Source organism: Platalea leucorodia (assembly GCF_965183815.1).
Source record: "Platalea leucorodia genome assembly, chromosome: 24".
Taxonomy (NCBI): Eukaryota; Metazoa; Chordata; class Aves; order Pelecaniformes; family Threskiornithidae; genus Platalea; species Platalea leucorodia.
Genome location: NC_138846.1, coordinates 1,331,297 through 1,356,814, shown reverse-complemented (window position 1 = coordinate 1,356,814; position 25,518 = coordinate 1,331,297). Strand labels below are relative to the sequence as shown.

At 64.6% G+C, this 25,518-nt stretch overlaps 4 protein-coding genes across 6 annotated transcripts in view; 3 read left to right on the top strand and 1 right to left on the bottom strand.

Annotated features, from left to right (window-relative positions):
* Nucleotides 1-884: 884 nt before the first annotated feature.
* On the bottom strand, nucleotides 885-7,611 carry LOC309600675 (natural killer cell receptor 2B4-like). Of its 3 annotated transcripts, none has more exons than XM_082333152.1 (10): nucleotides 6,686-7,611; nucleotides 5,949-6,059; nucleotides 3,352-3,675; nucleotides 3,000-3,278; nucleotides 2,562-2,681; nucleotides 2,006-2,070; nucleotides 1,813-1,878; nucleotides 1,611-1,679; nucleotides 1,414-1,473; nucleotides 885-1,311 (listed from the first exon to the last, which is right to left on the bottom strand). In XM_082333152.1, exons 1-10 carry the CDS (start codon nucleotides 6,702-6,704, stop codon nucleotides 1,237-1,239), a joined length of 1,188 nt encoding a protein of 395 aa, XP_082189278.1. In that variant the 5' UTR covers nucleotides 6,705-7,611; the 3' UTR covers nucleotides 885-1,236. The 3 variants fall into 3 exon arrangements, with proteins under 3 accessions (XP_082189278.1, XP_082189279.1, XP_082189280.1); XM_082333153.1 differs by having other exon boundaries at nucleotides 1,611-1,676; XM_082333154.1 differs by lacking the exons at nucleotides 5,949-6,059; nucleotides 6,686-7,611 and adding an exon at nucleotides 3,869-5,938.
* Nucleotides 6,256-8,833, top strand: LOC309600676 (natural killer cell receptor 2B4-like). The gene is made up of 4 exons (XM_082333155.1): nucleotides 6,256-6,757; nucleotides 7,594-7,917; nucleotides 7,990-8,268; nucleotides 8,563-8,833. Exons 1-4 carry the CDS (start codon nucleotides 6,703-6,705, stop codon nucleotides 8,709-8,711), a joined length of 807 nt encoding a protein of 268 aa, XP_082189281.1. The 5' UTR covers nucleotides 6,256-6,702; the 3' UTR covers nucleotides 8,712-8,833.
* Nucleotides 8,834-11,776: 2,943 nt separating this feature from the next.
* LOC309600495 (uncharacterized protein) lies at nucleotides 11,777-13,208 on the top strand. Its single transcript, XM_082332887.1, has 3 exons — nucleotides 11,777-11,858; nucleotides 12,071-12,400; nucleotides 12,754-13,208. Exons 1-3 carry the CDS (start codon nucleotides 11,804-11,806, stop codon nucleotides 13,041-13,043), a joined length of 675 nt encoding a protein of 224 aa, XP_082189013.1. The 5' UTR covers nucleotides 11,777-11,803; the 3' UTR covers nucleotides 13,044-13,208.
* An 8,664-nt stretch (nucleotides 13,209-21,872) lies between these two features.
* KIRREL1 (kirre like nephrin family adhesion molecule 1) overlaps nucleotides 21,873-25,518 on the top strand; it is a gene marked incomplete at its 5' end in the record, with an annotated part of 28,308 nt that continues 24,662 nt past the window's right edge. The window contains one exon of the mRNA XM_082333354.1: nucleotides 21,873-21,949. Within this exon, the coding sequence (XP_082189480.1) occupies nucleotides 21,898-21,949 (52 nt within the window). The remainder of the gene's footprint in view (nucleotides 21,950-25,518) is intronic.

The window sequence follows — 25,518 nt, the reverse complement described above, 5'->3', positions numbered from 1 at the left end:
TGCCTGAACTTTTCCCACCGAATTCAGCCGGCCACAAGCCCCCCCCGCCGCCTCTCCATCAATGCCGACTGCCACGTGCGGAGGGGGATGCTGTTACAGCGCAAGAAGTATTTAACTCACACCTGCGCATCGTGAAAAGGAGAGGATGGGCTTGGGATGGTGTAAATCAACCCGACTCCGGCAGCAGTGCCGGCACGCCGTGCCTGAGCCCCCATCCGCGCCAGCGCGGCCCCCTAAATTCCCTCGTTGTGGCAGCCAGACACCCCCTCCCTCCCTGTGCCAGCCTCCCAGCGCAGCTCCCGGTTAATGATCCCAATTAATGCTCGTTTCACCGGGAGCAGCCACAAAGCTATTTTGATCCGGGGACTCGGGCGGGAGGGGAGCGTTGCGGAGCTGCTGCCGCTCCCCATGCTGCCATCAAAGTGCCACATTTCATTTTAATCCCAAAGAAAAGCCCTTGATCTTGCCTTTGGAAAGATCTTTGAAGCCGGAGGCCCTCTTTCTCCACCTCCTTCTCCCAGGGCCACTTGTGCTGTAGGAGCATGGGATAACTTAGGTGGGAAGGGACGTGACGGCGTCTCCGATCTCGGCTCACCGCGGGGCACCCGGGGCCGTGCCCAGCCCAGCCGGTGCAGGGACTGTCCGAAGCTGATGCCCATGGCCACCGTCTCCCCTACCCGACACACGCGGCTGAAACTTTGCGAAGTGCATCTCCACGTGAGACCCCATTCGCTTCAGAGGTTCCCGAGCCACAAACAAGGCAATTCCCACTCCCTCCCTGTGCCCAAGGTACATTTCAGGCTATAAATAGCCAATGAAGCTAATTAAACAAGCACCACAATTGCCTCATGCAGTTCAGCTTATAATTGCACATAAAAAGAAATTCCTGAGGTGTATTGAACCTGTCGAGACCTAAAAAAACCCACAGGATCACACAATGGCACTAAATACACGTCACACGTATCCTCTTCCCCCATGATCCTGCCTGTCCAGTTTCACATCCATCTCCTCCGAAGACAGGTTTCCATCACCGAGTCTTTCCTCCTTCCCTCACAGGAAAGCCTCCAAGGCACAGCAGGGGTTTGCATCCTCGCAAAAACCCATGTCTGACCATTTCCATCCCGAGCGAGCCCCTGGCTTTGCCAGGCGGGGCCTTGGTGTTTGCTGGAGGTCTTTGGGTGCTCCAGGAGAAGAGGCTCGCAGGGAAGGGAAGGTCTTGCCAAGGCAGCCAGGGCACTAGAAGTGGTCGCCAGCAGGAGCTGGGGGTGAGGTCTGCAACGGGGGGCACCAGGGTCTAGAATCCCCTGTAGCCTGGAAGCAAACAGGTGAGCTTTAGCACACCACAGGCTCAAAAAGCTGATGAGTGTTGGAGATACCCAGGGCTCATCTCCCCACCGGTCCGGTGTTTGTTACCTCTACGTAGGCAGTGGAAACCAAAGCTGGGTCCAGCCTCTTCCTCCTGAGAGAAGGAGACTGTGGAGAAGAGCGAGAACCTGCCCTTAGGCAATGCACGAGCGGGACGGTGAACCCAGCACCCGGCTGACAAACCGAGGGGAGGTGGGTTTCTGTGCCGCTGCAGAGGGGCCGGGGTCACGGCGGGACAACCTCACCTTCCTGGTGGGCTGAATCGTAGAGTAGATGGTGCGGCTTTCAGGTTCCTGAGGGTGGACGGGTCCCTGCTAGGGAAAAACAGTCGAGATGCGCAAAGAAAAACAAATTTTGGGCAAAAGGGGTGGTCTTGGCAGGTGCCATAGATGCATCCAGCCTGGGGGCTGCTCCAGTCACCCCCACCGGCACGGGACTTGACCCTACCTGTGTTTTGTTGCTGATGACAGCGTAGATGGTGTTTCCTTCTATGGTGGCCCCACTGGTCCCATTCTGGGGGAGAAAGGAACCCCAAGTTCGTTAAAGGATGCAAGCCGGGGTGACAGACATTTCCAAACAGAGGTCCCATCCCTCCAGGCAGCGTGGGGAGGGGACGCCCAGGGACACCCCCGGCACTCACGCAGTTTTGGCTGGTTCGGGCTTTGCCCACCTCCTCGTAGACGGTCAGCATCTGCCCGTCGGGTCCTGGGGGAGTTTGAAGGGCCGGTGTAAGGTGGCTGACGTGTTACAGCCCCCAGACTGGGGGGGTTCAGCCCTCAAGCAAAGCAAAGCAGCGGGAGAAAGAGGTCCCTTGGCAACTGGGAGGTTTGAGTTTGTTGGCGCCTGGCAGGGGGTGGGGAGGGATGCCGCAGCTCAGAATAAAATGAATATCCAAACCCAAAGAGTCCTCTAGACCCCATGGGATGAGGCCTCCAGGATCGGGGACCAATGCTTGGGCTGCTGGGATGCTTCATCTAGCTCACCAACCTGGAGCAGCCTGCATCAGCAGGGACGGGCAAAGACTTCGTGCCCTGTGCAGCAGCTGGCAAGGGGGTGACAGTGCCCGGTGGCTTATCCCGCATCAGCCCCAGGAGGAGGGAGAACCCCGGGGCCAGCACAGAGCATGACAGCAGGCAGGAGGAGGGCAGGGGCTGCACAGCCAAAACCCCACGGCTGCCCGTCCCGCACGGACCAACCTTCCGAGACCTTTCTTCGCTTTCTCCGCCAGTAGCGGGTGACAACGATGGCTACAGCGGTGGCCAGTGCCAGCACCAGGGACACGGCCACTGCCCACCATGGAACAATGTTGAAAAACCCTGGGGAGGAAGGAGAGGAGAAGGGGGGACCGTCGATGTAGGACAGAGCCTCGAGCCATTTCTAAACACAGTATCACAGCCTGCAGAGGACGGACCTGGCCAGGAAACCTCAGTCCAGGTTACATCACCCGTGCTCGGCTATCACGAGCGTGTTTCCTTTCCCAGGAGGGGAAGCTAGGCACATCTTGGTGTCAGTGTGACGTCCTCCACAGTTTCACTGGCCCAGGCAGGGAAACGAAGGGCCCCAAGAGAGGACTGGAAGTGGTGCAGCTTCCACACCCCCTAAATCCTGCTTTTACAAAGGTGAGGGCAAATTACCTGAGCGCACAGGGCCGCAGGCTGCCGAAACATGGGTGCTGGCCGTGCTCCAGCTCACCGGGTTGCTCGCGTTGCAGTGGCAGACGGTGGGGTCGCCGTCCCCACGGACCCGCAGGTGCAGCCGGGGCTGGTGCTCCAGGGCTCCCAGGGGATGCCCGGGGCAGGACCAGGTGTAGGAGATGTTGCTGGCGCTGGGCACGGTGCAGACCAGCGAGAGGTTGCACCAGCTCTGCTCCCGGTGCAGGACGTGTGCCTCCAGGCGCGGCTGGTGCACAGGCTCTGCGGGGACAGAGCCGGTGAGAGGGGACGGGGGGGACAGGGGGGACAGGGTGATGGGGACACGGCTACTCACCCCACACCGACACACGGAAGCACAGCTTGGTAACAAGGCCTGATGCGTCCTCAAAATCTGCCGAATAGACCCCGCTGTCTGCCGTGCTAACCGGGTTGATCTGCAGGGACAGGGTGTCCTGCTGGAAAACCACTCTCCCATAAAAATGATTCCCAGACGGTGGGAGGCCAGTGTTATTCTTCTCAGCCGTCAGGATCCGGTGCCAGGATCCTGCATCCAGTCTCACTCTCCATTCGACCTTTGCCCACCACTGCGGGCGTTTCTCTGGCCGCAGCCACAGCGTTCCGTTGGCAGACACGGCTTGCTCCCGGCACGCCAGGGATCCTAAAGCGGAGAGCGGTGAGCGAGGGACTGCGGCCCTGGGAGAGGCTCCATGGCTGGGGAGGGGGCACGGCCACTGGAGCCCCCTCATGCCGCAGACCCACAGCTTCCAGCACGGCCCCCCTGCTCCCCGGGGGCGAGCTCAGCCCGGTTCCCCATCGCCGTCCCCATCCCAGGGGTACCCTTCTCCCCGCACCCTCCCAGGCTGGTTGCATGTCTGTCCGCGCCCACAGCTCTGGCCACACGTTGCAGATGCTCATGCAATATCCTCTGCCCTGCCCAGAGCAGGGATGGTTGCAGGCCCTCCGATCACATTATCTGCTTGCTCATTTGTGCCCCAGCTCCTCCCTTGCCCATCCAGCCTGGGGAACAGCAGGAATTTTGCCCACTGGACCCTTTTTTTTTTTTTTAATTTCTGCGCTTACCTCCCTCTTCTCAGTGCAGCCCCGGATGTTAAGGGCTCTGGCAGAGGCAAGATAAAAAAAGCCCCTAAAATAAACAAAGAGCCACGGCCGCCGGGGCTGAGCGTGCATGCAGCCTCGCCGCTTCCTCACGGCTGCATGTGGTCAGGGCCGCGCCGGGGGCTGCCTCAGCTGTGGGTGGACTTTGCACAGCGAGAGCCCCACACAAACCACCCATCTTGCAGTCCTCAGCAAAGCCTGGTTTGCACAGCCGTCAAGGCAAGCGTCAGCCTCCGGGAGCTTGGCTTAGCTCACCCGTTCCGCAGCCCCCAGCAGGGCTTTGCCTCCGTGCAACCGATCTGAACACCGAGCTGTGCTCGGGGGGCACCTGCGGAGCCACCAGCTTTGCAATCTCCTGGTGTGGTCAGAGCATCTCAAGCAGCTCCAGCTTAAACCTTGTCTTTGCAAGGCTGCAGGCATGAGGATGCCTGCCCTCACCAAACCCTGGGGTGCAGAGGGGACATCCCTATACTCAGCAGATCTAGGAATACGGGAGGCCGGAGCAAGCAAAGGCAGAGGCATCCTCCCCTGGGGAAATGAAGGAGCAAGCTCAGGAGCAGGCACTATTTATCAGCCCTGATGGCTCACACCTGGGACCAGCAGCTCATTACAAAGGGGGCCCTTCCCACCATTCCAGGCACTAAACAACCTGCAAGAAATAGGGATGATTACTTACTACTGTTCTGCAGGTATTTGGTGCTGCAAGAAAGACATGAGGGCACCTTAACACCCTGGCTCCTGGCGCTGCCCCGGAGGGAGGGTGCTGGGGCAGTGGGTGTGCAGAATGGGGGAAGAAACAATGAAAAAAATACACCTTGCAGCCTGGAGGCATGATCATAACCTACTGCCTACACCCAGCGTGGGTGCTGGGGCCAGGCCGGCGCAGCGTGCTGCGGGTTAAACGTGCCAGCACCTGCAGGGAGGTTTTGCAGCTCAGCTGAGCCCATGGTTGCTGCAGGCTCTGTTGCTTCAAGCAAGCAACACCCCATCTTGTGCACCCCGGAGCAGCGAGTGTCCCCCAGCCCTGCACCATCAGGGCGGGCCGTGGGGCTGGGAGATGCCTCTTAGGGTGGCAAGAGAGGGAAGGCGGAGGCGATGCTCGCCTGATCTCCCCAGGAGCAGGGAAGGGTGGCACGATGGGGAGATGTTCCGGCCACCAAGATGGCCTCCAAACCCAGGCATTTCTCCACTCCCCGCACACAGAAATCACGGTTTTTAGGAAGGAGACCCTCAGCTATCACCAGCTCCGCTGAAATCGTGGGAGAAAGGTGCTGCATTTGTTCAGCGGAGAGACCTGGCCTTGAAAAGCTGCGTTTCTGGGTGCAGGAAAGGTCAAGGCCGGCTGCGGGGGCGTGGGCGCCGCTCGGGCAGGGAAGTGACTTCTTTTGGACAAGCCCTGCGTGCTGCGGGTAGGAACGCTGCCCACAAAAGGGAACCGGCACTGCATGAGAGCCATCCCCGCTCTATCTACTCTGGGCAGAAGAAGAAGAAAAGCCAAAAAAAAAAAACCCCACCCAGCCCCGCTCCATCTCCCCAGGCACCCCGAGCCCAGCTCGCTGCCCAGGACCCCACCGCCCTCCCCGGACTGGGTGCCTGTGGATGCCTTCGTGCCAGCGGCACGGCCAGCCTTTCCCCGGCACCCAGCTCCCCAGGCAGGCAGCAGGAACATCTCCCCGTCCGTCCATCCCTCCTGCCCTGCCTGCAACCGCTGCCGGCACCGGTGCAGGCAGCAGGGCTCGCCCGCCGCCAGCCTCCCCTCCGTACCATGAGGCCGAGCGAGCTCCCGGCGAGCCCGGCACCGCGTCCCCTCCTCACCTTGGCCGCTGACCGTGGCCAGCAGCACCAGGCACAGCAGCACCAACCGTGTCGGCGGGCAGCAGGGACCCCCGTGCTGGCGCATCTCCGGACGGCACCCGAATGAGCTCCCTGCAGCCAGAGAGGTGCGAAACTCCTCAGAGCTGGCGAGTGTCCGGCAGCAACTTCCTCTCCCGCCTGCGGTTCCTCGGGTTCCTTCGCACCCTCCGCCTCTGTGTGATCTCCTGCGCGCTGCCGCTCTCACCCCCGCCGTCCCCCCCCCAGCACGGGCCTCCGCCGGGCTGGATGCCGGGGTCCCCGCGGGGCAGAGCGCGGTGGGGAAGGACGCGGTGCCAACTGCCCCGGCAAGCGCAACGGCAGGGCAGGGTGCCTTCAAACCTCAGAGGAAACTAATTTTAATTACTAGGGCGGGAGGGGGGGGGTGTTTTTTGGGGTTTTGCTTTCCCTTTGCAGCTCGCTTCTGGAGGAGAAGTTGCATCGAGTGCTATGTGGCAGCTTTTTGTAACGTGCGGACGTGCCCAGCACCCTGACCGCAGGCCAGAGGTGGCCCCCAGCAGCAGGATTCGGCCCGTCGGGCAGCAGTGCCCAGCCCAAAGAGCCCCGTGCCTTGGGGTCAGGGAGCTGGGGAGCGGCGCAGCCCAGCCGGGGGGCTCCCAGGAGATACGGGGGGCAACGGATGCAGAGCCACGGCTGATCCCTGCCCCGCGCCTGCCCTGATCGCCCACCCCAATTCCCACCTTTCCCTGGGACAGCCATGGAGCATGTCGTCCTCCTCCTCGTCTCCCTCCTCTTCCTCTGCCGAGCCCAAGGTAAGCGCGGGTGGATGGCACCCGGCTCTGCCGCGGGAGCTGCAATGAGTTGCGTCCAGGCTCTGTGCCAGGCATCCACGTCGGGCTGGCAAGTTCCTTGGGAAACTGCTTTTAAAAGCACACCCAGGGTCAGCGCGCGTGTGCTTTTTGGGTTTTTTTTTTTTTATCGTGCTAACGAGCAAGTAAATGGCTTGTCGTGGGACCACAGCAGACTCTCAGGTTCTCAGGTGAGAAAAAAAAAACCCACAAACGAAAGCTGAAAGCAAAAAGCTCATTTTGAGGGTCAGAAACCCTCGGCGCTATGGATATCGCTTAAATCGGGCCATTAAGAAGGAATTATTGTAAAAAATTGTCTTTTTTTTTTTAAGGAAAGGCTGGACATCTAGGAAAAAAATGCTCCGCTTGTGAGGATTTGACTTGCTGTAGGAGGCACAGGGGAGGGCGGTGAGCGAGAGCATCGTCAGAGCTGCCGCTCTCTTTGGAAAATGGGATTCCCTTTATATTAGCCTTAGATAACAAATAGATGTTTGGAGCAAATAACCCCCACGGTGCGTAGTTGGGAGTATCTGGTTCTCAGAAGCCAAAGGAGGTGGAGGACGCAAGAGAAAGAGGAACTGAAAATGGCTTCCCAAACTGCGCTCGGCCTCCCCGGGGGAACCGAGGGACAGCCGAAGGCACACGATGCCGGAGGCTCCGAGCCCCGGATCCCCAGGGGTGGCCAGAGCGCGGCGGTGCCGGCTGTGGGACCCCCCTGTGCCGGCGGTGACCGTGCCCCCTCCCCAGCCACGGAGCCTCTCCCAGGGCCGCAGTCCCTCGCTCACCGCTCTCCGCTTTAGGATCCCTGGCGTGCCGGGAGCAAGCCGTGTCTGCCGACGGAACGCTGTGGCTGCGGCCAGAGAAACCCCTGCAGCGGTGGGCAAGGGTCGAATGGAGAGTGAGCCTGGATGCAGGACCCCACCACCGGATCCTGACGGCTGAGAAGAATAACGCTGTCCTCCCATCGTCTGGGAGTCCTTTTTCTGGGAGAGTGGTTTTCCAGCAGGACACCCTGTCCGTGCGGATCAGCCCGGTTAGCACGGCAGACCGTGGGGTCTATTGGGCAGATTTTGAGGACACATCAGGCCTTGTTACCAAGCTGTGCTTCCGTGTGTCGGTGTGGGGTGAGTAGCCGGGTCCCCATCGCCCCGTCCCCCTGTCCCCCCCGTCCCCTCTCACCGGCTCTGTCCCCGCAGAGCCTGTGCACCAGCCGCGCCTGGAGGCACGCGTCCTGCACCGGGAGCAGAGCTGGTGCAACCTCTCGCTGGTCTGCACCGTGCCCAGCGCCAGCGACATCTCCTACACCTGGTCCTGCCCCGGGCATCCCCTGGGAGCCCTGGAGCACCAGCCCCGGCTGCACCTGCGGGTCCGTGGGGACGGCGACCCCACCGTCTGCCACTGCAACGCGAGCAACCCGGTGAGCTGGAGCATGGCCAGCACCCACGTTTCGGCAGCCTGCGGCCCTGTGCCCCAAGGTTTGTGGGACAAATGTTTTTTGGGGGTGTTTCTACGCCTCCAGCTCCAAAATGAGGATTGGGACTTAAATCCATTTGGGATAAATAAGTGGGAGATGTAGCTGGGGGGCGCATAGCATCATGCAGCCGGCGTGCAAGGTGCTGCGTGGCTGTGAACCGGTGCCAGAGGCGGTGGGGATGTGGCAGGATCAGTCCCACAAGTGCTCTGAGCCTGTGCCGTGGGCACCCTGGCCTCGGTGCCCCCGGGGGGCTGGGGATGTCCCCCCCATCCCCAGCTTCTCTCTCTCTTTGCAGGCATTTCGTGGCCCTACTGCAGAGTGAAGGGGCTGCTCTGCCTGCTGGTGCTGGGCAGCCTGGTCGCAGCCGTGGTCCTCATGCACGTCCTCGTCCGGCGGCGGCGATCCCCTTCCCGCGGCGCTGCCGGCTCTTCGGGCGCTGGGTAGGACCCCCCAAAGGCCCCCTGCTTTGTGCATCACATCGGGCCTCAAAACTCCCCAATTAATGAGCTGCTTTTAACCGCAGAGAGTCGTTAACCCACCTGAGTATGGATTAAAGAAAAATCTACTTTTTTTCCCCCCCAATTTTCTGTATTTCATGTTCTTGAGCAAGTTCTGGGCTGTTCTGTGGAGGGGACAGATCAAAGGGGCTGCAGTGGGTTCCCCCCAAAAGATGACGCTCCCCTCCAACAGCAAAGCTTCTCCCCACCCTAGAAGAGACCCTCGGGCCGGGGTTCTCCCTCAGGTTTTGAGCAAAGAGGGACACGCTCCCCTTGCCCAGCATCCAGCCAGACCCCTCGCTCTGGGATGGAGCCGTCCCGGTGGGATCGGGATGCGGGGACTGAGGAGCATCACCCCAGTCTCGCATTAACTCTCCTCCCCATCCTCTAACGAAGCAGCCCGGCGTGTCGCCCGCTTGTCGCCGGAGGTTTATTCCCTCTCCCAAATATCTTAATGCCAGATCTCCCACATTTAGATAAACTGCAGATGGGGCTCCATGTGGAAGGAGCGTCGTGTTATCTGGGCACAGCAGCAGTTTGTTGGTCCCTTATCTAGCCCCAGCCGACAGATACCACCTCGTTAAATCGCTGGTAGATATTAATGAGCTTGTCCTGAGAGTGGTTTTACTGCGATCCAGCGGCACTCTCGGTTTTTCCTGTGATATCAGGGATGCCCAAGCCCAGCACAGCCCCGCTGTGGCCAGGCATCCCCTGTGCCCACGCCGTCCCCTGCCCGGCAGCATCAGCCGGGGCCGGTGGGTCACAGGCAGCCGCGGTGCCGCTGGAAGAGAGCAAGAGACGCCGGGGCCAGCAGCCCCTAATCCGATCGCCCCGCCGTCTGCTTCTGCCCTCCGATCCGCGCCGCTAATCACCTTATGGTAAGCTCATTGCCTCCGCGGCGGCCCCGAGCCATTCCCCGGCCCCGCTGACAGGTTGGATGCTGGAAAACCATGGCTGGGAACGGGGTGATGCATGGGATGAGTTGGGGACCAGGGGTCCCTGCTGCAAAGCAGCCACCCCAGGCAGGGGCCGTTGGCTGGCTCTGCCAGGGGACTGGGCGAACGGGCGGGAAAGGGGCAGATTCCCAGCAAAAGTCTTGGAAAAAGGCCATGGCACCGGGAGCAGAGGGGGACGGGATCAGCTCAGCCTCTCCAGCAGCCGGAGGGGGTTTCCTGCAAGCCTGAAACCTGCCGGTGTGCCCAGGCGTGCGCACCCAAGGGTGCACGAGCCGGCGGGTCCCTGTTCCATCACCCGGCAGCGACCAGGCTGCAACGGCTTCAACCTCAGCGGAGGGGGAAACTGAGGCACGGCCTGACCCCGCAAGCCTGGACGCAGCCGACCGAAGGGGCTCCGGCGGCTTTCCCTCCCCGCACGGTGCCCCAGCGGTGACGTGGGACACGCCGGCTCCCACGGCCCCTTCCTCCCCCTCGCAGGCAGAGGAGCAAAAAAACTAATTAAGGCTACAAAGGGAAAAGCAGCGTTTTGCAAGGTTGAAAACCTCCGCTCCAGAGCAGGGGCTGAGCCGATTAATTAGAGCTTTTGTCTGCGGCTCTGTTCAACATGTAGGGAACAATTTACATCAAGGGGACCTTCCCTGGGCTGGAGGAGCTTTGCCCAGGGAGCGCGAGAGAGGGGAATAAAAGGGAAGGGAATGAAAGGGAAACGTTTACCACGTTTCACGGACCACGTTGAGGAGGAAGGGAAGATGCTGCATACTTGAAGCACCGCATTGCAGAGGGTGTTTTTATTCAGCGCATCATCCGCGGTTTCTCATTCCCCTTCCAGCTAAATTTGGCCCGTGAGATGCGCAGGCGAGGAGGGCGGCAGAGGGCCGGGGGGGTTTCTGCGCAGGCAGAGCTGCTCGTGCGACGGCTCGGGGATGCATGGCTGCTTCCCTGGCTCCGGCATGCCTCCGGTGTTCGGGAACGTGGCCGGTGCGGCCGAGCCAGCTGCGCGGGGCGCAGGTGATGGCGCAGGATGGGAGCGGGAAGCGGGCGGCCATCCCGCACGAGGCTTTCACACGGATGTCACCATCGGGGTCCCCGTGGGGACCCCCACAGTCCCCCCCCTTTCTCAGACAGGCAGCTTTTTAAATACTTTTCTGTTTTAATGGGCCTGCAGCCCATCCTCGCAGCATCCGACCTGCGCTCCACTTCTAAACCACAGAGGGAGGAAAAGTCATATATATATATATATATATTTTTTTTTTTTTTACCCAAAATGTTCTCTCCCAGGCCGGAGCGCGGCTCTGCCCAAGAGGTGGCAGCATGCGACCGCACTCGGTGGCAGCTGGGCTGGGTTTGTCCCTGGGGTGCAGGCCTGGCCTTGGCTGGGGTCCCTGAATCCCCCCCAGCATCCATCCCACGGGAGCTGAGCCCTGGCTCCGCGCGCTGATCCCAGATCACTCAGGGAAGCGATAACGGGGTGGAAACCTTCGCTTTTGAGCGGGACAGGGATGGAGGACGGGTGGTGCAGGGGTTGCCTCCAGGGGACAGCAGGTTTCCACCGAGAGCATCTCAGCGCCTGAGCCTCCCCCAGCCCCAGCTAAAATTCCCCTGAACTGGTCCCCGTTCTCAGCTGGCTCCGATGGGAAAAGGGCCAGGATGAGCAGGGAAAGGACCCCAGCCCCATCTCTGCCCGTGCCCCCCTGGCCACTCACACCCTGCAAGCAGGATCTTAAACCCCTGCCTCCCCTCTGCCGCCGGTCCCATCGCCTCCGCCGGGTTATTCACCACCCAGACAAGATACCGGTGAAGTGGGAACTGCCCGTCCCGGGGCAGAGTCAGGCCCTGGCACGTCCCGGCAAACACCAGCCGCCACCGCTTCCTCCACGATGCCCGTCCCACCCGCAAAGTCATCGCTTCCCTCACCCCACGAGCACCCGTGTCCTTCCCGGCGGCGGCGAGCCTTGTGCAATCCCTCTCTGACAGCGCCGTTGCCAGCCCCGGGGGTTTTCCTGCCCCTGTGGGGCTCAGCCCCATGGGTTGGGAGCGTAGCATCCGCTCAGCCCCCGCAGCCAGCCCCACGCAAGGAAGGGACATGGTCGGAGCCCGGGCCATGCTTGTCTGCTGTGTGCTGCTAGCGGCAGACGGGGGTAAGGATGCTCCGGGGGCTGGGGCGGGCATTTTGCCGCAGGCAGGGCTGGGATGCCAGGGCCCATGGGCTGGAGCATCCTGGCTGCACCAGCATCCGTCCCTAGGGATGCTTTGGGGTGCTTTTTTTTGGGGTGGGATGGAGACCAGCCTTATAATCGCCACCCCTGTGGTCCTCCCCCCACAACCGCCTCGTGGCACCCGGTGCTTGCAGGTCTGCATCTCTGCTGTGGCTTCAAGCTGCTGAAGGGGGTGAAGGGACAGTCCCTGTCCTTCCCGGCCCTGTACCCCAAAACTGCGGACATTGCGCGGGTCACCTGGAGTCGCCGGGAGACCCACATCGCCGAGGCCAAGCCCAGGGAGAAGATGTTCACCGTCGACTACCTGCCGGAGTTCCAGGGCCGGCTGCTCATCCACCCCACCAACCTGTCACTGGAGATCAGGCCGCTGAAGCTGGAGGACGTGGGGTGGTACAAGGTGGTTGTGGACACCTTGTCTGACCCCACCAACCCAAAGACTGTTACCTACGTATTGGTGGTTTATGGTGAGTCCGAGGATGGAGGGAGGAGCGTCGCGGGGACCAGGCTTGGGTTCGGTCCACCCCGGGCATGTCCCCCCGGGGGTGGGCTGCCACTGCGTGAGCTCCCCAGCCCCAAGCCCCCCCGTCCCACGGCATCCCCTCCTTGATCACGCGGAGGAGCCCAGGATGGGCCATGTGGTCGGTGGAGAAATTCCTCTTCCTCTTTCGGTGCCTGCGCTCACCCGCTGCACCCACTGCACCCGCTGCACCCGCTGCACCCAGCCCCGCTGGCACCCAGACCCCCAAGGCGGGGGCCGGTCCCCCGTCCCCAGCGCAGCCGCTGGCCCCACGGCTCACGCCGTACCCCGTGCCCACAGGTCGCTCACCCGAGGCGGTGACCGGGACCGATGACGCGGGAGGATGGAGCGGGAGCACCGCGGGACCCCAGCGAGCAACCGAGTCCCACGCTGGAGACGCCACGACTCGGGGCGCAGGCGGGGGGCCGGGGGCGTGCGGGGCACAGGACCGCTACTGCGCGGTGAAGGGGTACCTCGTGGCCGCCATCTTCGGGCCACTGCTGATGCTGGTGGCTGCCGTCCACGTTGTGACCAGGGACAAAGCCACCAAGCTGAGACGAGGTCTCAGCAGGGCCGAGAGCGGGGTCTGAGCCCCCCGGCATCGCTGCTCCGCAGGGACCATCCCCATGGCAGCGATGAGCCCGCATTCGGGGCTCCGGGAGTGGTGGCTCCCCTGCCTCAGTTTCCCCAGGTGGGGAAAGCCAAGATTGTTCTAATAAAAGCCCCCAAAGGATGCGAAGTGAAACCCCGTTTCCACATCTGTTGCACAAGCAGCTGCCCCAAAATGTGACAAAGCCTCTTCCTCCCCGAGGCCACCGCAGCCCGCGGGAGGCCCAGCACCCAGCAGGACCGAACCGCATTCCGGCACAGCCCCTGCACCGAGCGTGCCGCGGCGTCAGCTCTTGGCACACCCGATCCAGGGACACCTCCGTTACCGGGACACCATCGGTTTCATATTTACGGCCCCGAATCCGGTGCGAGATAATAATTCAGCGTCTCATAAAACCTTCCATAGTTTATAATAAGTGAATTATTTACTGGTGACCCTGACTAAATGCTGCACGGCATAAATTATTGAGTGGCAGATCTGTCAAAAAGTTCTCATAAATAAGTTATCTGGTGCCGTCTTAATGTTCCCAGTAAATTACTCATTCAATCTCCCGTCTAAACGCTCTCCTGGGGAAATTACTCGCGCCTGCTGATTTATGAATTAGGCCTGGGCAAATAAGGACGATTGGAGGGAGAGCCCTGCCAGGACACCCGAGGGTTTCGCTTCGCCGTGACGTTTCATCCCGAGTGCATCCCTGGTGCTGCCCCGTCCGACAGCCGCTGGGTACCCGGCGGGACGGATCCTGGTCTGCCCTGCGCGCTGGTCCCAGAGGGACTGTCCCCATCCCGGGGTGCTCAGCACCCTCCTTCCAGCCACAGGCACCGGCCAGGCAGCGATCCTGGGGTCCAGCAGGGATCTGGTGGTCAGGCAGGGATCCCAGGGTCTGGCAGCGTCCCGGGGTCCCACAGCGATCCCAGGGTCCCACAGCGATCCTGGGGTCCAGCAGGGATCTGGAGGTCAGGCAGGGATCCCAGGGTCTGGCAGCGGTCCTGGGGTCCCACAGCGATCCTGGGGTTGGGCAGATCCCAGGGTCCCGCAGTGATCCCGGGGTCCTGCACTGGTCCCAGGGTCAGGCAGCGATCCCGAGGTCCCACAGTGACCCTGGGGTTTGGCAGTGATCCTGGGGTTCCACAGTGATCCCAGGGTCCCGCAGCGATCCCAGGGTTGGGCAGTGATCCTGGGGTCCCACAGCGATCCTGGGGTCCTGCATCAGTCTTGGGGTCAGGCAGCGATCCCAGGGTCCCGCAGCGATCCCAGGGTTTAGCAGTGATCCTGGGGTTCCACAGTGATCCCAGGGTCCCGCAGCGATCCCAGGGTTGGGCAGTGATCCTGGGGTCCCACAGCGATCCTGGGGTCCTGCAGCGGTCCTGGGGTCAGGCGGCGATCCTGGGGTCCCACAGCAATCCCAGGGCCAGGCAGTGATCCCGGGGTCCCGCAGCGGTCCTGGGGTCAGGCGGCGATCCTGGGGTCCCACAGCAATCCCAGGGCCAGGCAGTGATCCCGGGGTCCCGCAGCGATCCCGGGGTCCCGCAGCTCCCCACAGCAATGCCTGGGGAAGCAGCATCCTGCTCCGCTCTTCCCCATTGCCGGAGGGAGCCAGAGGGGCTCCCCCAAATCCCCAGCACCCTGGATACCCCAAGCAACCCCGCGGCAGCCCCGGGCTCGTTACCTGTGCTTTATTGCCTGCAGGCTACGGCACGCCGCGCTGCCCGTATGTTTTATTGCCGTTATAATCATCGCCCGGCAAGCACGCGTTTCCATCTCCCCCAACAAGCCTAAATCCTCCCTGCCAGCAGCCTGGGGTTGCTCTCGATGGTTCGAGCGCTCCGAGAACCATATTTCTACCAGGTCCTGGGTGTAATTAAAGTGTCGCCCGAGGAGTGTGATGGCCGCGACCCTGACGAAGAGGCAAAGCGTGAAGTCACGAGCCCCGGGAGGGGACTCCTCCGGTTTAACCATCCCGCTCCCCGCCACTGGCGCGCGGGAATTGCAGCCACTTTCAATGAATCTCTTTGCTCTGCCTCTTATTCCGGGAGCGGCAGCTGATTAAAATAATACGTTAAGCACGGCTCGACCTCGTGGGGTGATGGGATGGAGAAGTGCCTTCCCCGTGAGGAGGCACGGCCTGCGACGGAGGCAGTGAAATCAGTCTTGGAGGATGGTGAATTTTGGGGAGGGGAGGCAGGAGAGAGGAAAATTCATGTGGGAGAGACCGGGATGCTGCACGGTTATCCGTGGTGGGAGGACTGGATTTGCCCCCATGGAGGGGATGGGGATGGGGACGGGGGCGGGGATGGGGACGGGGACGGGGATGGGGACGGGGATGGGGATGGGGACGGGGATGGGATGGGAATGGGATGGGATGGGGATGGGGATGGGGACGGGGACGGGGATGGGGACTGGGATGGGGATGGGGATGGGATGGGATGGGATGGGATGGGATGGGAATGGGGAGGGGATGGGGACGGGGATGGGATGGGGACGGGGATGGTGTTGGGGATGGGGACGGGGATGGGGATGGGATGGGGATGGGGACGAGGTTGGGGACGGGGACGGGGATGGGGACTGGGATGGGGATGGGATGGGGATGGGGACGAGGTTGGGGACGGGGACGGGGATGGGGACTGGGATGGGGATGGGATGGGGATGGGGACGAGGTTGGGGACGGGGACGGGGATGGGGATGGGGAGGGGATGGGGATGGGGACGGGGACGGGGACGGGGATGGGGATGGGGATGGGATGGGGACAGGGACAGGGATGGGGACGGGGAACGGGGATGGGGATGGGGATGGGTCTCCCTGGGGACGCTCCTGCATCCACTTCAGCGCAAAGGCCACCCCGGCCGCTCCGCCGGCTCCCCGTGGGAGCCCCGCTCGCCCGTCACCCGCACGCCAGGCCTGCGCCAGTGTTTGCTTTAATAATTGAATGCCGGTTTGGGGGACAATTATTTATTTAAAGGAAACAGCGTGTTAACAAGAACACGATCTAATCCCTGGTGACAGATGTCTGCTTTATTAGCACCTCTGTCCGAGAGCCGAGCCCGGGAGGCAAACAAACAAACACGACAAATAAAACCCTCGTTAGAAGATGTAAGCACACGCCAGAAATTAGCGTGAGGGGGAAAAAATAAATATTAAAAAGCGGCGGCACCCCTGCGACGGCTGCCGGGTGGGGTGGAGGGAGGCGATGCTCCGAGCTGGGGCTGGACCAGCCCCGGGGTGATGCTGGAGGCGGCGTTTCGGCCAAATCCCCGGCTAGACGGCACCTCGCCGGCCCCGGGGCCCTGCGCCGAGGGGTGCGAGCAGAGCTGCTGGGTGAGGTTGTGTCCCCTTTTCGCCCCGTGACACCCCGATCTGCTCTCCTTGCCCGAGCCTGGCACCAGGGAGCAGCGGGAGCTGGGAGCTGGGGCAACTGAGGCACCGAGGGGCAAAGGGACCGGTCCGCGGCGGCCACGGGAGACGCATCTCAGTGTGGGGGAAACCCTGATCGCGGTGATGGGGACCAGTGGGGAAGGACAGGCAGCGCAGGCAGCGCGGGCAGCAGGTTACAGGGACAGGATTAGTGCCGGCAAAACAGGTTCAGTCCTCGGCCGCCGTCTGGGGCCGGGGGGAAGGAGAGTGGATTTTCCCCCAGCGCAGGATTAGGCCAAGGCGCTGTTGGGGGGAGGCTGGCCGAGTGGTTTGGGGTGCTGGGGACGGGGTCCCGATGGCCAGGACAGGGCTGGGTCACTGTCACCCATGGCTGGATCCAGGGCCCTGCCCCTAAGCTCAGCCGAGAACGGCGGCGATCGAGGCGGTGATGGATGCCGCGGCACGCCAGCCCCGCCGGGGCTCTCCGGCACGTCCCCATCTGTTTGGTGTCCGTTTAGCCAATGCCTCCGTGAGGACCAGCTGCGAGTTGGCACCCAGCACCCGGCTGGCACCCAGCACCCGCTGGCACCCAGCACCCACCCCGAAACCAGCTGGGGAAGCCGGAGCGTCTGGTCCCCGGGGAGCTGCTCCCGGGCTGGAGTCCCACCTCGACCATCTCTCCCTGGAACTCATCCGTGCTCCAAAAACGAAAGGAATTAAAGAAAAACGGCATCAGCGAGTTGCGGAGGGTTTGGCTTCCCACGGCGCCCGGTGGGGGTGCTCCGGTGTCTAATATAGAGCTGAGCCCGCCGAGCGCGGTCCCAACAGCGCCCATCTCCCTTGCTCCCTTCTCACCCCGTCTCCTTTCTCCTTGTGACTTCGACCCGCTTGTGAAATTCGTTTTAAATCAGCCCAGGAGTTGAGGAGTCGTTGGCAGGGGGAAGGAGGCCAGAGAGGCGAGAGACGCTGCCTTGCCTTAGGAAACCAAGGTTCCTGCAGCTTTTTGCAAATCTCCATCCGCCGAGCAGGCGGGAGCCGGGCAAGCGGCGCCCGCCGCGGCCCCTCCTGGACGGCAGTTAATTACCGCGGAATAGAGGTCACGCCGGCAGGAGGGCACGAACGCAAGCGAAGAGGCTTCCTCGTAATTGCTTTCTTAAAAAAAATAATAATAATAATAATAAAGAGACCTAACGCGGGTCTGAAGGGCTGGGGTAGAGACTTCTCCGGCCTGGCTGCTTATTTAAGCAGGGAATTCACCTGCCTTTCCCCGCCAAGGTGCTTATCATAAGCCAAAAAATATCTCAAATTATTTTTCTGCTCCCCATCGTTGCGCCCCGGCGAGCGGGAAGCGAAATCCCTTCCCTCGCCTCGTCCGCAGCGGGCATTGCGATTCCCCGGGGACCCCCGGTCCTGACCCGGCGCGGACCGGGGCCGGCTAACGAGCGGCTTCGTTAGCCATTCCGCTCCAGCGCGTCGCTCGTAATGAGGAAAGGCGAGCGGTTGCCTCCAAATGGGTTCTGGAAGCTGCTCGGAGCCATTAGGCTCTGTATAAATATCATTATGATTGTTATTATTATTGGCGCAGATGGGCTTTCACGGCCCGCCGCGCTCCACGGGGGATCCTGTTCCGCCTCCGGCGCTCGGCGAGTGGGAGAAAACAAATTGCCGCTGCCGGTCCCGGCTCCGCGCGGTGCTGGGGGTGCCGTGTACCCCACCCCGGTCCGGCTGCCCCCCCTCCCGGCCCGGGTGCCGCGAAGGATGTCCCCAGGGCCGCGATGGCTGGCGTTCGCCGCAAGGCTTGCTCAACCCGCCCCGACGCCGGGGTTGATGGGCCTAAGGCCAAGCTGGCCGGGCCGTGCTGCCCCATGGGGGCTTTGCCGAAGTTTTGGGGGTCTGGGGGTCCCACGCTGCCTCTGCTGCTCCCCGTCACCCCCAGCCCGCCCCGCTCCCGGGGGAGCGCCGGCCCCGGCCCCGGCCGCCCCCGCTCCCGAGCAGCGAACGCGGCAGCTTTCTCCTCTCCTCCCGTCACCGTCAGCAAATTCCCGGCCGCCGCCGCTCCTCCCTGACCTCTCTCCCCTTCCTCCGTGCTCCACCAACTCCTTCAGATTTCTCTCCCTCCGCAGCCATCTCCTCTCCTACTCAAATTCCTCCGGGTGGCGGGGGGGGGTTGGCAGCTCCACGGGGCCCCTCGAGCCCCAGGAGACCCCCCAGCACCCAGGGAAGAGTTTGGCCAGATTTGGGATAAGAGGAGCCCACGGGCACGGCGATGCCCAGGGACGGCACGGCCACGCTCCCCCCCACCGACACCTCCCGTGCCCCCCGTGCCGATCCGGACACAACCTGCATCGCCCGCAAGCCGCCTTCCCGAGGACAGCCGCCGTTATTGCTTTTAATAAAACATCCTTTATTTTCATCTATTTTATTGCAATCATCCATCTCGCTGGCTTCGGAGCCCGGCGCGGCCGCCACGAAGGCTCCCGGTGCGCCCAAGGGCTGTGCCGGGAGGGGCTCGGGGGTCCCCGGCTCCGTCTGGGGGGGCCCTGGGTGTCGCTGGGTGAAAGCGCCCGGGAGCAGCGGGGTCCTGGAGAAAAGCTGCAGCTGAAGGGCGGCCCCGAGGAAGAGGAGGGAGCCGAGGGGGAGCCCGCTGCCCCGCGCCCACCGAGAGCCACCTCCTGCGTCGCGCAAGGGACGCCGGGGACGCGCCGACCCACGGCCACCGGGACGGGGTGCGGGACCCCAGCCTGGCCGGGGGGGAAACCCAAAAATCCCTGCTAGAAATCCCCGCCGGAGCCAAAAACTTGGCCTTTCCGCTCCGGCGTGGGGCGGTTCGGCGGCCTTAGCCCCTGGCCCAGTCACCGGGGCCGGCCAGCGCCGCTCTCCCACCCCTTTGGCAAAGCCGAAGCGCGGGAGATGCCTGCTGACTCAGGCAGGCAGCGCGGCGCTGGTTCCCATTTGCGATGTTTTCTCTAAAACCCTCAGGGCTCGAAATTCTATTTAAGAAAAAAAAAGGAAAAAAAAGAAAAAAGAAACCCAACAACAACAACCAAAACCAATAAAATAAAATAAAACCACCCCACGCCATGAAAGCTGAAGCTTCTGGCCCCCCAAGGGCCTGGAAAGCTCCGCGCGAGCGGGGTTCGGCGGCGCCGGCAGCCAGGGCCCGCAGCGGGGCCGAGAGCGGCCATGGGCCAGCGCGGGAGCGGCCGGGGGCGCGGGGGGCGCGGGAGGGGGCTGCGGCGGCCGGGGAGAGGCCAGGGGCTCGGCGGCGGCCCCCCGGGGCTCTGCCCTGGGTGGGTGCTGCGGGGTCCTGGGCGGGCGTTGCGGGGTCCTGGGTGGGCGCTGAGGGGTCCTTACTGGGCGCTGTGGGGTCCTGGGTGGGTGCTGCGGGGTCCTGGGTGGGCGCTGAGGGGTCCTGGGTGGGTGCTGTGGGGTCCTGGGTGGGCGCTGAGGGGTCCTTACTGGGCACTGAGGGGTCCTTACTGCGCGCTGTGGGGTCCTCGGTGGGTGCTGCGGGGACCTGGGTGGGTGCTACAGGGTCCTTGGTGGGCGCTGTGGGGTCCTCAGTGGGTGCTGCGGGGTCCTGGTGGGTGCTGTGGGGTCCTCAGTGGGTGCTGAGGGGTCCTGGGTGGGCGCTGAGGGGTCCTTACTGGGCGCTGTGGGGTCCACGGTGGGTGCTGCGGGGACCTGGTGGGTGCTACAGGGTCCTTGGTGGGCGCTGTGGGGTCCTCAGTGGGTGCTGCGGGGTCCTGGTGGGCGCTGTGGGGTCCTCAGTGGGTGCTGCGGGGTCCTGGTGGGTGCTGAGGGGTCCTGGGTGGGCGCTGAGGGGTCCTTACTGGGCGCTGTGCGGTCCTCGGTGGGTGCTGCGGGGACCTGGGTGGGTGCTACAGGGTCCTTGGTGGGCGCTGTGGGGTCCTCAGTGGGTGCTGTGGGGTCCTGGGTGGGTGCTGCGGGGTCCTTACTGGGTGCTACGGGGTCCTTACTGGGTGCTACGGGGTCCTGGGTGGGCGTTGCGGGGTCCTGGGTGGGCGCTGTGGGGTCCTTACTGGGTGCTATGGGGTCCTTGGTGGGTGCTGTGGGGTCCTCGGTGGGCGCTGTGGGGTCCTGAGTGGGTGCCCAGCGTGCAAAGCAGCGTGGATACACACCCCCAACAGGCGGGTACGCACCCAACGCACACACACGCAAGCAGGCACCCCAACACACGTGTACGCACCCCAACACACGTGTGCACCCCAACCCGCATGTGTGCACCCCAACATGCACGTACGCACCCCAACACACGTGTACGCACCCCAACATGCACATACATGCCCCCCCACACAAATGCACACCCCAACACGCATGTATGCACCCCAACACGCATGCATGCACCCCAACACACATACCGAAGCAAACACACCCCCCACATCCATGTACACATGCCAGCATGCATGTACACACCCCAACACGCTTGCCCACACCCCAACACGCATGTACGCACCCCGACACACATGTACGCACCCCGACACACATGTGCGCACCCCCACATGCATGTATACAGCGCAACACTCATGTACGCACCCCAACACGCATGTACGCACCCCAAAACACATCTGTGCGCACCCCAACACACATCTGTGCACACCCCAACACACATGTATGCACCCCAACACACATGTACGCACCCCGACACGCTTGCACACACCCCAACACACATGTACGCACCCCAAAACACATCTGTGCACACCCCAACGCACATGTACACACCCCAACATGCTTGCACACACCCCAACACACATGTACGCACCCCCACATGCATGTACACACCCCAAGACACATCTATGCACCCCAACACACACGTACGCACCCCAACACACATGTACACACCCCAACACACATGTGCGCACCCCCACATGCATGTACACACCCCAACACACATGTGTGCACCCCAACACACATGTGCGCACCCCACCACGCGCACGCACGCACAAACCCCCCCGTGACGCGCCCCCCCCCCCGCCCGCTCGCACCCCCCCCGGAGCCCCCCCCGCACCCCCCAGCCCCTCCCGACCCCCACCCCCGCCCCGCCCCGCCGGCCCCGCCCCGCCCCGCCCCGCCCCGCCCCGCCCCGCCCCGCCGGCCCCGCCCCGCCCCGCCCCGCCCCGCCGGCCCCGCCCCGCCCCGCCGGCCCCGCCCCGCCCCGCCCCGCCCCGCCCCGCCCCGCCCCGCCGGCCCCGCCCCGCCCCGCCCCGCCCCGCCGGCCCCGCCCCGCCCCGCCCCGCCGGCCCCGCCCCGCCCCGCCCCGCCCCGCCCCGCCGGCCGCGCACTCCGGGGCTGGGCGCGATCGGGCGCGGAGCGGAGGCAGCGGCGGCGGCGGCGGCCCCTTCCCGGCCCTGCCCGGCCGGGCCATGCTCTGACGGGGCCGGCGGCGGGGCCGAGCGGGGCGGCGGAGCGGGGCAGCGGCCACCCCCCGCGCCCCTTGCCCGGAGCGCGGCCGGGACGGGAGCATGCGGATCCTCGTCCTCTGCCTTCTGACTCTCGCCGATACCCACGGGCAAGGTGGGTACCGGGCACCGGGGATCGGTCGGGGGCCGGGCGGCGGCAGCGGCCGGAGTGCGCGTCCCAACTCGGCGGGCAGCGCTCCAGCCCCGGCGCGGTTCGGGCAGCGGCTGCGGTGGCGGGCGGTGCTGCCCCGTCCCGCTGGGATCCCATCCCCGCGGCTTCACCCCCGGGAACCGGCGGCTCGGGGTCCCGGCTCCCCCCCCCCCCCCCCCCCCCCTCCCCGTCCCCGCTGCCGCTCGGTGCTGCCGCCCGGGTACCGGTGCCCCGGCTCCCGGTGGACCCCCCGCTTTTTGGGGGGGTCCTGATGGAGCCGGGTCCGGTTCTCCCCACCCTGGGGTTGCGTCTGTCCCCCCGCTTCTGGGCCTGTTGCCCCGGTCTGGGGGCAAGGTCTTGTGTGTCCCCCCCGGTCTGGGGGCTGGTCCCCCCCATCCCGGTCCCGCGGGGCTCCCGGGGAGGTCGCGGCGAGGCCGGGGGGGTCGGGGTGCGGGTGGGCAGCGGTGGTTGGACGGGGGAAGTTGTGGGGGGCGGGAGGGGGGGACCCCCGGGTCATGAGGGTGCCCCAGCAGTGGGGACCCGGCCGTGGGCACCCCAGCTGCTGCAGGGGACCCGGGCCTGAGGGCGACGGGGGGACCCGGCCCGACGATGCTGGCGGGGAGCCGAGTGGGGGCTGCCGTCCGTCCGTCTGTCCGTCCATCCGTGGGGAGCGGAGGGGGGATCTCTGGGGGGCGGCCAGGACCCCCGGCTCCTGACCCGGGCAGCCCTTGGGAGAGGGGCCGGGGGCAGCGTGGGGCTCCCCCTTGCCCCCCGCTTGCTTTCCAGGGCTTGCTGCAAGCCGGGGGCAGCCCCGGCCCCATCCGACCCCCAGGAGGCTGCGCGGTGCCCTCTCGGGGAAACTGAGGCACGGGGGTCGCTGAGCCAAGGTCACGCAGAGCAAGAGGAGCGGGGGGGGGGCAGCCCCGCCGCCCCCCAGGGCCTCCCCGAAGCTCGGCCTCCCGGCCCCGCCGTGCGAGGGGAGCGGGGAAGCGCGCCACGCGTGCAGCGAGCTCGCGAGGTCTCAGCCGGCTCATCCCTCCGCAGGGCTGGAGCCGGGCATTGCCCCGCGCCGAGGCAGCCCCTGCGCGGCCGCCGGCTCCTTCCCTGCTGCAAAATCCAATCTAATTTTTAATTAAGGGGGCGGCGTTGCTGAGATGCCAGGAGGAGGGGGGGGGGGGGGGGGGGAAATTGAGTCGACCCGGGGTTTAAAAGGAGCGTGCAAAGCTTCTTAGGGGGCCGGGGGGGCAGATCCCAGGCTCCCCCGCGCAGGGCTGGGGAAGCGCTGCGGGGCTCCGCTGCCCTCCCAGGAACAAAAGCGCCCGCTCTCCCGCCCGGTGCCATGTGGATGTCGTCGGCGAGAGGGGCCCAGCTCCGGCATCGCCGCTTTGGCGGAGGGAAGAAGCGGGTGGCTGGGCCCGGGGCTCCGGCGTGGCGGGGCTGGGGGGGTCACATCCCTGGGCGAGGGCCGCGGTGACCCCCCGGTCCCTCCCGAGCAGCCCCGTCCCATCGCAGTCCCCGCCGTCAAAGTTTTGCTCTCGCCTCGGAGAAGATCCTTGCTCTAAACTGGGGCGCTGGGGGCGGGGGGGTCGCGCTGCTGTTGGGGGGCAAAATTTGGGGTTCCGGGGCCGTGCCGTTTGGCGCGTGCACGCGCGTGGGGGGGGCCGGTGCCATTCATGTCGTTGCACACAAAGATGTTGAATGGGTTTCATCACTCTTCATTTCTCACTAAATAATTTTCTGTATCTTATCTAAATGAAACCCATTATTCTTCCCCCCGTTTCAATCACTCGCCGTGATTGCGCCTCAAATTGAAATATTTATTCATTTTCTGGGCGATTCTTCTTCTCTTTCTCTCTGTGGTTTTTTTTTTTTATCCCCCCCCTCCCCTCTTCCCTCTCAAAAGCAGCAAAATTGAAACGGCGGAGAGCTGGGAGCTGACGGAGGGGCGGCAGCAGGGGCTCGTCCCGGGGGGCTCGTGCCAGCCCGCTGCGGCTCGTGGGCCGCCCCGGTGTGTGGCTCTGAGGCCTGGCACACTCGCTGCATGCCCCCGCTGAGCCCCGCTCCCTGGGGAGGTGGCAGCGGTGAAGGAGCAGGGGTGGCACCGGGTGGTTTGAGGTCAGGCTGGTCCCTTTGCTGGTGACTTTTCCAGGCGAGCGTGGATGGAAGGATTTGGCCCCGGATTTCCAGGGCGGGAGGGACGGTGCCGGGGCACGGGGCCGCCCTGGCTGGCCCCGATCCGGGGTGTCAGTGCCCGCGGTGGCTCCCCGAGGGGGAAGGAGCCGAAGGCAGGTCCTGGCAGAGCCAGGGAGATGATGGGGACGCTGGCGGGCACCTGCCCGTCCTCCCTCCGGCGGAGCGGCGGCGGCTCGGCTCCCCGCGCGCCGCCGGAGCCGCGGTGGCGTGATGTGGTTTGTAAGATGACCGTCGTCTACTGCAGGGTAATAAAAGCCCCCGGGAGACGCTCCGGGGCTGAGCCGTGGCGGTGGGGGAGGACGGTGGCCCTCACCAGCCCCCTCCCCGGGGCTGGGGGCTGCGCCGGAGCCGGTGGCGTTCGGCATCGCGGCCTGACCGATGGTGATGCTGGTGGCCCCTGGGTTCTGCCCGACCCTGGGGGTCCACGGGCTCCCTTGGGCGCTTGCCTGGGGTGACCCCGTCGTCCGCGCAGGCACGCGGTGCCCTCGGCCCGGAGCTGCTCTCCCGGAGGGGCTGATCCGTCTCTGGCTCCAGTTTGGCTTCACCGTGGCCGGCAGCGTGGCGGTGGCCGGCCTCCGCCTTGCAGCCTGCCCCCTTACGCCTCGATGCCACGCAGACCCGTGCCAGCCGTCCCCCGCGTCCCCTCCGGGCAGGAGCCCGGGTCACCGTGATCGTACCCGACACCCCTCCGCACCCCCGTCCCCAAAACCCCTCGGTGGAGGGGACGGTGCCGCGGCGGGTCACCGCAGGCTCCCCGCAGCAGGATGACACCCCCCCAGCCCCGCAGCCGCCCTTCGGGAAACCATTTTGGCAACTGGGATCGGGGCTCGCAGGCGCCGGTGGGGTTTTGCCGATGCTTTTCCCTTCTCCGGGGCGGGCGCGGGAAGGGGACGAAGCCCCTTTCCCAGCCTGGGGATGCCTCCATCTTTCCGCAGGGGAGCAGAGCGAGCGAGGGAGGCGTCGCAGCCCCACGGGAGGGGTCTGGATCCGGCCCCGGGCTCTGCCCCGCTGCGGGGCCAAGGCCAAGGCAGCCTTTGGGGCCGGCGGGATGGGCCCTGCCGCAGCAGCCACCGCCCCGTGCCGGGACTTGCCGGGGCAGCCCGTGCCAGGGCTGAATCACCCGCTGCCGCGCTGGGGCCCGGTTCGCCGGTGGGGAGGCAGCCCAACCGCGGAGCCCCCCGGCAGCCTCCGCCGCCTGTTTTCTGTGGAACCCGGTGCTGTCCGTCTGTCCGTCCGCGGTGACCTCTGGCAACCCAACCGTCCGGTGAAAGCCGAGTCGCTGGGCACCTCTCTCCCGCCGACCAGAGCTGAGCGGCATTAATTACATTCCCATCCCTTAA

What these genes read in the sequence shown, in the direction of transcription:
- LOC309600495 (XM_082332887.1), top strand. Translation starts at nt 11,804, where the DNA reads ATGGTCGGAGCCCGGGCCATGCTTGTCTGCTGTGTGCTGCTAGCGGCA. An exon ending in GCTGCTAGCGGCAGACGGGG is followed by an intron (nt 11,859 to 12,070) that starts GTAAGGATGCTC and finishes CGGTGCTTGCAG; the next exon opens with GTCTGCATCTCTGCTGTGGC. An exon ending in CTACGTATTGGTGGTTTATG is followed by an intron (nt 12,401 to 12,753) that starts GTGAGTCCGAGG and finishes CCGTGCCCACAG; the next exon opens with GTCGCTCACCCGAGGCGGTG.
- LOC309600675 (XM_082333152.1), bottom strand. An exon ending in GCGAAGAAAGGTCTCGGAAG is followed by an intron (nt 2,071 to 2,561) that starts GTTGGTCCGTGC and finishes AAACTCCCCCAG; the next exon opens with GACCCGACGGGCAGATGCTG. An exon ending in CGATTCAGCCCACCAGGAAG is followed by an intron (nt 1,474 to 1,610) that starts GTGAGGTTGTCC and finishes TCTTCTCCACAG; the next exon opens with TCTCCTTCTCTCAGGAGGAA.
- LOC309600676 (XM_082333155.1), top strand. Translation starts at nt 6,703, where the DNA reads ATGGAGCATGTCGTCCTCCTCCTCGTCTCCCTCCTCTTCCTCTGCCGA. An exon ending in CTTCCTCTGCCGAGCCCAAG is followed by an intron (nt 6,758 to 7,593) that starts GTAAGCGCGGGT and finishes TCTCCGCTTTAG; the next exon opens with GATCCCTGGCGTGCCGGGAG. An exon ending in CTTCCGTGTGTCGGTGTGGG is followed by an intron (nt 7,918 to 7,989) that starts GTGAGTAGCCGG and finishes CTGTCCCCGCAG; the next exon opens with AGCCTGTGCACCAGCCGCGC.